Source organism: Typha angustifolia, chromosome 9, assembly GCF_048772165.1.
Source record: "Typha angustifolia cultivar Huaian chromosome 9, ASM4877216v1, whole genome shotgun sequence".
Taxonomy (NCBI): Eukaryota; Viridiplantae; Streptophyta; class Magnoliopsida; order Poales; family Typhaceae; genus Typha; species Typha angustifolia.
The window spans coordinates 12219250-12230405 of record NC_133247.1 but is presented as its reverse complement, the minus strand read 5'-3'; the positions used below and the strand labels follow the sequence as shown (position 1 = coordinate 12230405).

The 11156-nt window shown below is 40.1% G+C and overlaps 1 protein-coding gene across 5 annotated transcripts; it reads left to right on the top strand.

The window, feature by feature from the left end:
- The first annotated feature begins 2269 nt into the window (after nt 1-2269).
- LOC140766646 (nuclear intron maturase 3, mitochondrial) lies at nt 2270-10146 on the top strand. 5 transcript variants are annotated; one of them, XM_073106147.1, is made up of 4 exons: nt 2270-6963; nt 7230-7316; nt 7443-7468; nt 10017-10121. In XM_073106147.1, the coding sequence occupies exon 1, from the start codon at nt 2497-2499 to the stop codon at nt 4747-4749; it is 2253 nt and encodes a 750-aa protein (XP_072962248.1). In that variant the 5' UTR covers nt 2270-2496; the 3' UTR covers nt 4750-6963; nt 7230-7316; nt 7443-7468; nt 10017-10121. The 5 variants fall into 5 exon arrangements, with proteins under 5 accessions (XP_072962248.1, XP_072962247.1, XP_072962249.1 ...); XM_073106146.1 differs by lacking the exon at nt 7443-7468 and having other exon boundaries at nt 10017-10146; XM_073106148.1 differs by lacking the exon at nt 7443-7468 and having other exon boundaries at nt 7218-7316; nt 10017-10146.
- Nucleotides 10147-11156: the final 1010 nt, after the last annotated feature.

Genomic DNA, 11156 nt, shown 5'->3' with positions numbered 1-11156 from the left:
AAAATAATAATAATTTTATAATAATAAAGTGGGGGAGACCAAAAAAGTATTTCAAAATATAAATGGAATTTAGCCAATTTACAATTACAACCCTGCATAAAAGAATAATTTTAGATGTCAAAGGAGATAAACTCCAACTCCGTAACTGCGGGTAGGACGGCTAAAAAGGAGGTCTAATCCAAATCGCTTAATGGACAAGATTTGGTACGATTTCACGACGGATTAGGCTTTTTCCAAATCGCCGTAGTGGTGAATCCAATGAAGCCGCCGCCGCCCACGTCACCCTCCACCGGCCTCTTCAAGAGATCCGACCGTCCGCTTCTCCACGTGGGTTGGATTAGTAGGACCTAATTACTCAATTAGGCCCTCTTCCACCTTAACGTTGTCATTGAAATAATACTTTTATTTAATTACATGCTTAAATTATTATCCCTCGATACTATCACTAATACTGGTGGTTAGAACGATAAATACAAATTATTTTAAGAACATCCGAAAAATTTAACTCATGTTTATCTTTCTGAACAAATTATGTCACTTTTTATTTAGAGTGCACTACTCATATGCTTAAATAATTATATAATTTATTAAATAAATCAATATAAAACTATTAAATCATTGTTTATGTTCATAATACATTCATCAAAATCACATACGCAAAATTGCACTTTTGAAGGATGAACAAAGATAATTTAAGCACATAAATAAATAAATTATATATATATATATATATACTGTTAATAACGACTTTGCATCTGCTAAGTTTTGGATCAAATCAAGATGTGATGTTTGGTTGATATATTATGAGTTCGTAAGCTAATTATAAATTAAATAATATAAATTTTTATTATTCAATGTGCATAATAAGTATAAGATTAATCTATTATCTCTAAATTCTTTTATAAAAATATTAATACTATGTTAAAATCAACTGATACGAGAATGGATGGAAAGACTAGACCACTGTGCTACAACGATAGTATCTTATATTAGAATTATTTAACATAAGTGACGAAATATTTTATCACTAATAAATAGTTCTTAAACTAAATATGTATTTTTTTAATGTTTGTCATGACTTGGAGGGATGTGACATGGTACCATCAAGGAAACAAGGGTTAGATCAGTGTTAATTAACCAGCTACCTAATCATATCATGTCAAGCTTCTTATAATTAATTACTAAATTAGCTAGATTAGATTCTATAATCTTTTTATTGAGATACTTATGTATCCATTTCTTCTAGTTCTAGGGCTTTTGACCACCCATTATTTCCCTATCTACAATGAGTTGCTATTCTAGAGATAGAAAGACCAAAGAGGCAAAGAAGAAGAGAGCATATTAAAGCTAGCATTGCCCACTCTATCCCACCAAAACAACATTGGCATTGCAATTTATCACACAACAAAGATGTTCTTGTTGAGAGTGGAATAAGAAGAGCCACATTCTTCTTATGATGTGAAGTTTCCTTTGAAATGGGGGGATCAAAAAGCATAAAGTGGGGAATGGGAATTATTTGATCCACAAGGGGAAGAATCTATGTGTGATTTGTACATTGTATTCCTTGCTGAAAAGAAAGGCAACTTTTCATTGAGTCCAAATGCAATCCTAGATCACTTCTCCTTGTCTCATTTTTCTTCTTTTCCGAATGCAAACCTAGACCACTTGTTCGAAGAATTTCTATGATGTAGTGTCGAGGAATTTCTCTGGCGAGCGAGATTACTCTAGTCAACCTCACATAGTTATTATTAAGAAAATTATTTAATGGTTTGATGGCTTAAATCAATGACTCAGTTTGGCTTAGAAAAGCAGATCGGCTGGTTGACAATTTAATGTAAGTCTTAAAGGCATTTACTTTTGAACCAATAGTTCAGTGACGCATACGGTTTGAAATCTAGACCAGACAGTTTGATAAAACCTTAATGACTTTAGAGAAAGTTGACCATTTGTCCAATCCATATCTAGTCTTCGAAATATTGAATGATAAATAGAAAAAAGTCCACCCTCTCTACTATTCCTTATTATTGTTTGAGGATTGATTTTGCTATACATAACCAAATTACCATTAATATTTAAGTAGATTTCTTATTTACCACCAACCATATTTGCAAAATAAAAAGTGTAAAATTACTCTGATATCTTTTATATATTTTTTATCCTTTAGAATTTACTCTCAATTGTATATACCATCTTTCCAATTAGGTAATTTTTAGATATTAATTTCTTTAGAAGTAATTATTGATGGATCACAAATGAGTCTCAAGGGGATTCTGATCCGAACCAATTCCCAAATACAACTCAGTCCGGCCCATGACAACATTTTGGGCCGTTATTTATCTTGGGCTTCTACGTCTGGCCCAATATCACCACACTAATTACCCGAATCTCGAGGCATATGTTCTTATTATTATTATTTTTTCCAAATAAAAATTCCAATATTTTTCTCGCCTTCGCCGCTGCCACCGTCCTCCTCCTCCTCCTCCTCCTTCTCCTTCGATGCATCTACGTCTCAAGCCACTCCTTCCTCCTATCAAGATTGTTCTCAGAAGCTACTCTTCTCTCCCTTCTTCCCCGATCTCCCACTCCGACCTCGAATTCCTCGTCCGCCGCCATTACCGCTCGCCCAAGTTCCACTCCCTCCTATCCTCCGTCGTCTCACTCCCCTCCACCTTACTCCTCGCCGCCTCCAACCTCCTCTCTCGCTCTCACCCTTCCATCTCTTCCTCATGTCCTCCTCTTCCTTCTCCCCTCCCCTTCTCCCTCCCTTCTCTCTCCCTCTCTCTCCGCCTTGGTTCTCTCGAACCCACCTCCCATTTGATCCGTATACCTTCGTCAAGGCTTAAAGGCGCCGCCTTGGCGCTCCCGAACCTCGACCTCAAAGTTGCGATGGAAGCCGTTCGGATGGTCCTCGCTCTCGTCTTTGAGTCCCGATTCGCCACCTTCTCCTACGGCGGCCGCCGCCACACCGCCGTCCGGTACCTCAAGTCCGCCGTCGAAAACCCCACGTGGTGGTTTCGCGTCGTCCTCCGCCGGGAGCCCTTCGGGCGACGTCACGTGCGTCGTCTGTGCACCGCCATTGGAGAGAAGATCGAGGACCCTGCACTCCTAACCCTAATCGAGAGGCTGTTCATATCGGAGGCAGTCTCTATCGAGCTCGGTGGGGTCGAATTGGGAAGAGGGTTCCCCCAAGAGAGCGAGCTCAGCTCGATTTTTATCAATATCTACTTCGATTCAGTTGATAAGGAGATCCAAAAGATACGGGAGGAGGTGCATAAGGAGAACCCTAGGGTTGGGGGTCTGGAAACAGGGGAGGATCCTAGGGTTTTTCACCGACCCATTAGGGTTTATGCTGTCAGGTACTTAGATGAGATATTGGTTATCACTTCTGGGTCGAAATTATTCACCATGAACATAAAAGATCGGATCTTGAAGCACTTGGAGGATGATTTGGAGCTGAAAGTTGATAAATTGAGGTCCTCAATCCATAGTGCAGTGTCTGAAAAGATGGAATTCATGGGAATGGAGCTCCAGGCGGTGCTGCCTTCGGTTCTGCACCCCCCAATGTCGGAGAAGGCCATCCGGGCAAGGAAGAAGTACTTGAAGAGGAAGGCAGCGAAGGCCCAGGAGCTGAAGAATGCGCGTGAGACTAGAAGGAAGAAGCTGGGATTGAAGATTCTGAACCATTTGTTTAAGAAGATGAAGCGTGGCCATTTGTTCGAGTTCGATTTCCGAATCGAGAGCGAGGTTAGAGAGGTGTTCAGGAGTTGGGCTGCGGAGGTGGCGGTGGAGTATTTCGAGTCTAGAGAGCATCGCTGGGGCTGGCACCGGATGCTGACCGCCGGCGATTTCTTGTCTTTGAAGAGAGTGCGGGATCAATTGCCACTGGAATTGGTGGAATCCTATGATCAGTTTCAGGAGAAGGTTGACAAGTACTTGATGCCTGTGAGAGCCAGCAAAGTCTTCGAGGACGAGACGCGACAAGCTGAAGAAGAAGAAGAGGAGGAGGAGGAGAAGAGGTATGCTAAGAGAACAGTGGAGGACTTGGCGGAGCTGCGGATGAGGGTCAACGCACCTGTAGAGCTTGTAAGGAAAGCTATAAAATTGGCTGGGTTCACGAATAACATGGGACGGCCGCGGCCGATCAAGCTACTCATCTGCTTGGATGATGCTGATATCATCAGATGGTATGCCGGCGTGGGGAGAAGATGGTTAGATTTCTTCTGCTGTTGTAGAAACTTCAAAACGGTCAAGACTGTCGTCAACTACCACTTGAGGTTCTCTTGTTTCTTGACATTGGCGGCGAAGCACGAGTGCACCAAGAGACAAGCCATTAGCCATTACTCAAAGGATCTCAAGGTAATAGCTGATCATGGTGGAGCGGAAGAGGTGTTTTTTCCGACCGAGAGGGAGATAAAGATGATGGGCGACGAGAATCTTTCCGACCCAATGCCTGTGGACGGTGTCCTGTCGATGATTTTAGTCAGACTGGCGGTCAGAGGATCTTCAAGTTCATGCTTGGCTCATTTCTGCAGTAGAACGGATACTACGCTTTATCGAGTGCGTTTACTTCAGAACCGTTTGAATGTGGATCCCTTGAATGAGAAGAAGTGGGTGCCTGGAATGGGAGCAATTCATGAGAGTCTGAACAAGAAATGTCTTCCATTATGCACGACCCATGCGAGTGATTTGTTTCTGGGCAGGATTACTCTTCGAGACATCGATTGTACTTCATTTCTGGAAGCTGATTGATTGCCCTCTGTCCCAAAGGGGCAGGAGATTCAGAAATTTCTATACTAGGAGTTGCATCTATGTTCTGTTGAAATCTATATTTCCTCCTAATAGAATTCCAAATCCATTTAAATACTCTGATTTGAGTATTTTCCAGACAAAGTGTAATCCTCGTCGCCCTCCAACCTCCTCTTCCTAGTTCCTTCTCCCTCTCTCTCCGCCTTGGTTCTCTCGAACCCACCTCCCATTTGATCCTTGCACCCTCATCAAGGCTTAAAGGCGCCGCCTTGGCGCTCGCAAACCTCGGCCTCAAAGTCGCCATGGAAGCAAGCCCTTTCGGATGGGCCTCGTCCTCGTCTCCGAGTCCCGCTTCGCCCAAGTCCGCCGTCGAAAACACCACGCGGTGGTTTCGCGTCGTCATCCGCCGGGAGCTCTTCGGGCGACGCCACTCCTAACCCTAGTCGAGAGGATGTTCATATCGGAGGCGGTCTCCATCGAGCTCAGCGGAGTCCAATAGCGGGATCCGAAAACCGAAGCACCACGTGAGTGCAACGAGAATGCGACACGTGCCCTTCTCTCATTAGGTTAGAAGCTCTTCCGCATCTATAAAAACCAGAGAACCCTAAGATTTGCTATCTTGTGAAAACCGCAGGTGTTTCTCCGGAGTTCTACGCCGCCTCTTAGTTTTATGGTTTTTTTCCCATTTTTTATTTTTGGTTTCATCTTACTCTCATTAATTTCCATGGCGATGTGGGTCTTCGTTGTTGCGAAATATTTTGATCTCTTTTATGATTTTATTAATTTTTTGGGCTCTAAATAAAAGAGTCAACAGCAGGAGCCTTTTCAATGGCAATAAATCCTGTCTGCCGCATAGAGCCCAAACTAAAAGCCAGTGGAAGATTGCTTGGATATCTCATCTTCCGTTATTCCAAAGCCACAATGCCTGGCAACACTCCGATTCCACCAAACAAATGCAAAATTTTATTTGGTCAAATTTGGTTTTTATTTTTTTGTCTGATAAAGTTGAGATTTTTACAAGGGGGATAGAGATTTGGTTGGCATTACCTCAGACAACGGGTGCTTTGCTTCTTTGTCATGGCAGGCTACCTTTTGCATGGTGCCTAGATGGAGATCATATACTGTGAGGCTTCTACACGATTGGAGGGGTGCACCTTTTCTCTTAGCCCCCTTCAAATTGAAGAAGCCACATTTAAAATTCTCTTCCCCTTGAAATAACTTTTTTGTGGTGTTTCGAATCTCTTAAATTCCTTTTTATTACGGTGTTCACGATGTTGTATTGGTTTTTTCCGACATGGATTAGAAGTGCTGAGGAGAGCTCTTGGTGTAACTCATGCATAACTTGCAAGTCCAAGATTATGAGTTGAATCGGATCAAAGACATGGGTGATGCACAAGATATGCTGTGATAAAACAAAAAGGGTTCATAGAAAGGAAACTATACCAACTGCTGTTGCAGAAACTTTAAAATGGTTAAGACGGTTGCCAATTACCACGTAAGGTTCTCTTGTTTCTTGACAATGGGAGAGAAGCATGGGTGTACCAAAGAGACAAGCCGTTAGTCATTATTCTAAGGATCTGAGGGTAACTCATTATAATGGAGTGGAAGAGGATGATGGGGGTGACAACAGATGGTGTGCTGTCAATGATTTTAGTCAGACTAGGGAGACAATGGAATCTTCAAATCCATGCTCGGCTTATTTCTGTGGTACAACAGAATCAACAGATACTATGATATATTGAGTAAGTTTACTTCGGAATCGACTGTGGATCCCTTGAATGAGAACAAGTGGTGCCTGGAAATGGTTGCAATTCATGAGAGTCTGAACAAGAAATGTTCCATTGTGCATGATGCATGCTGTGTGATTTGAGCCGTGGCAGTATTACTCTTCAAGACATTGAGTGTACTTCATTTGTGGATGTGGAAGGCGCTTCACTAAGTACTGATTCTCTCATATCAACTGGAAGTTGATCGATTGTTCTTTATCCCAAAGGCACAGAAGATCCAGAGTTTCACTCAGGATAAATTTCTATCCTGGTCCTGCAATTCTGCTTTGATAGTGCAAGACTTCTGAGTGCTCTCTTTCTGAAGTATGTTTAACCAAGTTGGAAGTTCTATACAGCTATATTTAGTGCTGTTCCAATGTCGTTGGAAGTTCTATACAGCTATATCACATTGGGATGCGAGTACCAAGTTAACTTTTGAGTTCGGAATCATGTATGTTCTGTTGAAAACTATTTGCTCATAGTTCAAATCTTTTAATTGAAATGGGTCATATGGTTGTCAGTGTTCTACATGTAAGTAGATTCTAGTTTTTGACTCCATGTGGTCTTTAAAAAAATTAGTATTGGTTACATTTCATATTAAATCAGTATCTGGATTCTTCAGCCTTTAGGATATGCTGAAATCGAATGATAGCTGGATACAGTTATTTTTAAAATCCAAAATATTCATTTGAAGACATTTTTCAGTTTCTTTTGCAGTTGATAATATCTCATTGTGGAAACAATTAATTAAGCACCAGAAGGCCAGATAATTCTAAGCAAGTTTGAAATTTTGAACCTCTTCAGGTGAGCAATACTTTGTTCTCTACTGCATCTTCTGTTTTGTTAAGGCTTTTAGGTTAAGAGATGCTTTATTCAAAATTTATTAACTCAAATTTCATGATACCTTCTCTTCTTGGTTGAGACGTCTAGTGCAAGTAATTGCGAACTGAAATTAGGTGAGTTTGAGGATCCTTAAGAATTTAGTTTATCTGTGATTCTCCATTTTGCTAACATATTTTTATTCAGTTGGGAACATTAAAGTACAATGTTGTTTACCTTGGTAGGTATTAAGATCATTTATGTCCTCCAAACTTTGTTGTGATTTCACTCATTTCTAGTTGCAGAAAATTTTGAATTTTCTTACTTTCGTTTTAATTTCCATGGTGATGTGGGTCTTTGTTGTTACGAAATATTTTGATTTCTTTCGTGGCTTTGTTTATTTATTTATTTTTGGGCTCTAAAAAAGAGTCAACAGCAGGAATTTTTAATGGCAATAAATCCTGTCTGCCGCATAGAGCCCAAACCAAAAGCCAGTGGAAGATTGCTTGGATATCTAATCTTCAGTTATTCCAATGCCACAATACCTGGCAACACTCTGATTCTACTTTAAAAAAATGCAAATTTAGTCAAATTAGGCTTTTTAATATGATAAAGTTGCGATTTTTACACAGGGGATAGAGATTTGGTTGGCATTACTTCAGACAACGGGTGCTTTGCTGCTTTGCCATGGCAGGCTACCTTTTGCATAGTGCCTAGATGGAGATCATACAGTTTGAGGCTGCTACAAGATTGGAAGGGTGTATGTTTTCCTTTTGCCCCTTTCAAATTGAAGAAGCCACATTTTTTAAGTTAATTGTCCCCCTGGAAACAATGATTTTCTACTGTTTTGAATCCCTCAATTCCTTTTTATTACGTTATGGTGAATGATTTAGTTTTGTTCGGGATGTATTGGATTTTTCCGACATGGATTAGAAGCGCTGATGAGAGCTATTGGTATAACTCATGCATAACTTGTAAGTCTCAGATTATGAGTTGAATCAGATCAAAAACATTGGTGATGAACAAGATCGGCTGTGATAAAACAAAAAGAGCTCATAGAATTGTTTCATTAAGTCTACTAGGATGCTTCTATCTCGCACACTTGTCCTAACCTTGAGTAATGAAAATTTGAAATTAATAGAAGTAAAACTATGTATGATGTAGCCTGAATAATATGGGGCAAGATAATCTGATTGAATTCACCATAACATTTTATAATATGTATATTATGAAATATTAGCAGATATTTGTCAAAAGTATTATAGCAACGCAATATTTAAATGTGTAGAGAAGAGGCTTACTATAAGGGCCTACTAAAATGCCAAAGGTAGTATTTCAACTTTCGAACACTATGCAGCTCTTCTAAATAAGACAGATCAATATATTATCTCAGATATATATTGGGCCAATTTGAGTTGAGCAAGTCTCTAACCACCTATGACAAGTCATAGTTTATAGTTTTGGTTTCACTTTTAGTTCCGGCTTGCTTAAAAAGTTAAACATTTCTGTCATTTTTATTATGATTTCATTGCATCGGTTTAAGTCTTGTTAGTAGTTTGTTAATCTTATTTTTCAATGCATCATAAAATCTCATAGCATTTAGGCAACAAGTTGATATTCAAGTCAAATTCAGCTTTGAATTCAAAGTATATTAAAATAAATTGTTATTAGCTAGGTTTGATGGACATGTTCAGACTGGATAGGAGTGAAATGTGAAACGCTTCGACAAGATGTCGGTTTCAGATGAACTTCAGACCATGTGACAGACCATGATATATTGTCTCTGATATGTATTAAGGCATCATTCAAACGAGCTCGAGCAGCTTGGGAGCCCATGAGCTAGGCTGATGCCCCCCTACTATCAACACTATACTTCTCTCTCTTTCTTTTTTCCCGATGGATTCAAGTCATACATAATTAGTGCAAAGCCATTGCTAATGTAATGTCACCTATGTGATGAAATACAAGCAAATGAATGGTTTACGTTGATATAGAGAACAAAATATCATTTAGTGATCCAACTCTGTTAATCTGTTATCACCTTGCTTCCTTCTTTCTCCACCACCTCATTTTTCCTTCCTTTTCCCTCCTCCTCTTCCTACTGTTGACCAGGTTGGCAATCCTTTGACTTCTCCCCTTCCTCCTGCTTGTTTATTTGACTCATTTCATCATCCTTTATCTCTTGTCTACTTACACTCTCAACCTTCCTCTCCACTTTATCAACCTTTCCGTTGCCTTCAGCTGTCGCCACCTCATGCTGTTGACCTGACTCCCGTGGTGATATTACTGTCTCAAAGGCACCTACCAGATCTTTAATTTTGGCATTCTTCTCAAAGGCACCTACCAGAGCTTTAACTTTGTTTCTCTTCACTGCATGCTTGCTCATTGTCTTCTCTACGACATCATTATAAGCCGGCAAAGTCTCCTTTCCTTGCATCTCATGCATTTTCTGTGCTGAACTCTCTTTTTCTACCTTCTTTACCACCACTTTTGCCTCACACTCCTTTACCTTGGACCTCTTATCCTCCACTGGAGAGCCCTTACATTGCTTGCTTGAAGTCTGGTCATGCTTATTTGCAGCCATAGCTGCAGCAGTGTCGATATGAGTTTCAATTCTCTTTGTCATAGCTTTTGGCAGACTTCTTGTCCTTGCAAGAATCTTTGATGCTTTCTCTATATTAACAGGGATGGTTGATCTTATTGGTGTTCTGGGAGGATTGTGTTTCTCTGAGGTCTGCTCATTCTTCTTGCGGCTGCTGCAGTTGGCGTTGAGGTATGAACTTATTGTAGGCCGGAGGTAGTTTGGCATTGGCTTTTCCGGTAGCATTGAAGTGTCTTGACCACGCAAGTCGATGCTTGAATGCCTTGTTGGCATGACATGGATCCTTCTTGGAGTGGAAGGAGCTGACATGCTCTTCTCTTTAAAGATGGTCTCTTCCTTAGCTTTTGCAGCCATGAGCAGTAACTTTACTGCAGGTAAATAGCATGTGAGAGTGAGATGGTTACTGAGAAGAGCTAGGAGATGAATGAACATATGACAAGGAAAAGAAGAAGATAATGAACTCTGCTTCAGCCTTCAGCATATACTAGATCCTCCTGAGACCTTCTATGTGTTAAAAAGTACTTTTTGGCGCGACAAATATTATGCACTTACTTTTCTGCCAGATGCTTTAGGATGGTTCTAAGTCTGCTTTTATATGTCAATATGATTTTTCTGCATCCAAAATAGACCCAAATGATGGATTTGTGAATGCAAAATACTCTTAATTCTTGGGTCACAGACCAAAGATTTCATGTATTAGTATTCTGTAACAGTCTATCTGAGTGAGACCAAAGGTTTTGAAATTATGTGATCATCCATGACAGATGTCTGATTGAAATGATACAATGCTAACAGGGACAGAGGTATGCACAAAACTTCCTGGAAAAAAAAACAATTGCATCACTGATGACACAATCTCATGTCCTTGAAGTATCAACATTAGAAAAGTATGTATCAAAATTTGACTCAAATTGTGAGGAAAAAAAGAAAAGCATGGAAATTTGCCTCAAATTGAGAGGAAAAATAAGAATCTGGAGCACTTTGACAGAGTTACATGCTGATGGTGAGATATATTCCAATTCAAACTCTGCAAAAGGAATTTAAAAAAGAAAATGTACCTTGTTAATGGAATAATCTAGTTGTTCTTAGACTTTTCATGAACAGAGGAGATAAAAGAAAGATGTGAGGGATAACAGGGGGGAAGAGAGCTTGGGTGGTTTACTTGGAATGGTAGGAATTGGATTAGTTATTAGCTGTTCTAAACTAAGGTTTGACCAGGTCAA

Excerpts from the sequence above, each read along its gene's own strand:
- LOC140766646 (XM_073106146.1), top strand. The coding sequence starts at position 2,497 with ATGCATCTACGTCTCAAGCCACTCCTTCCTCCTATCAAGATTGTTCTC.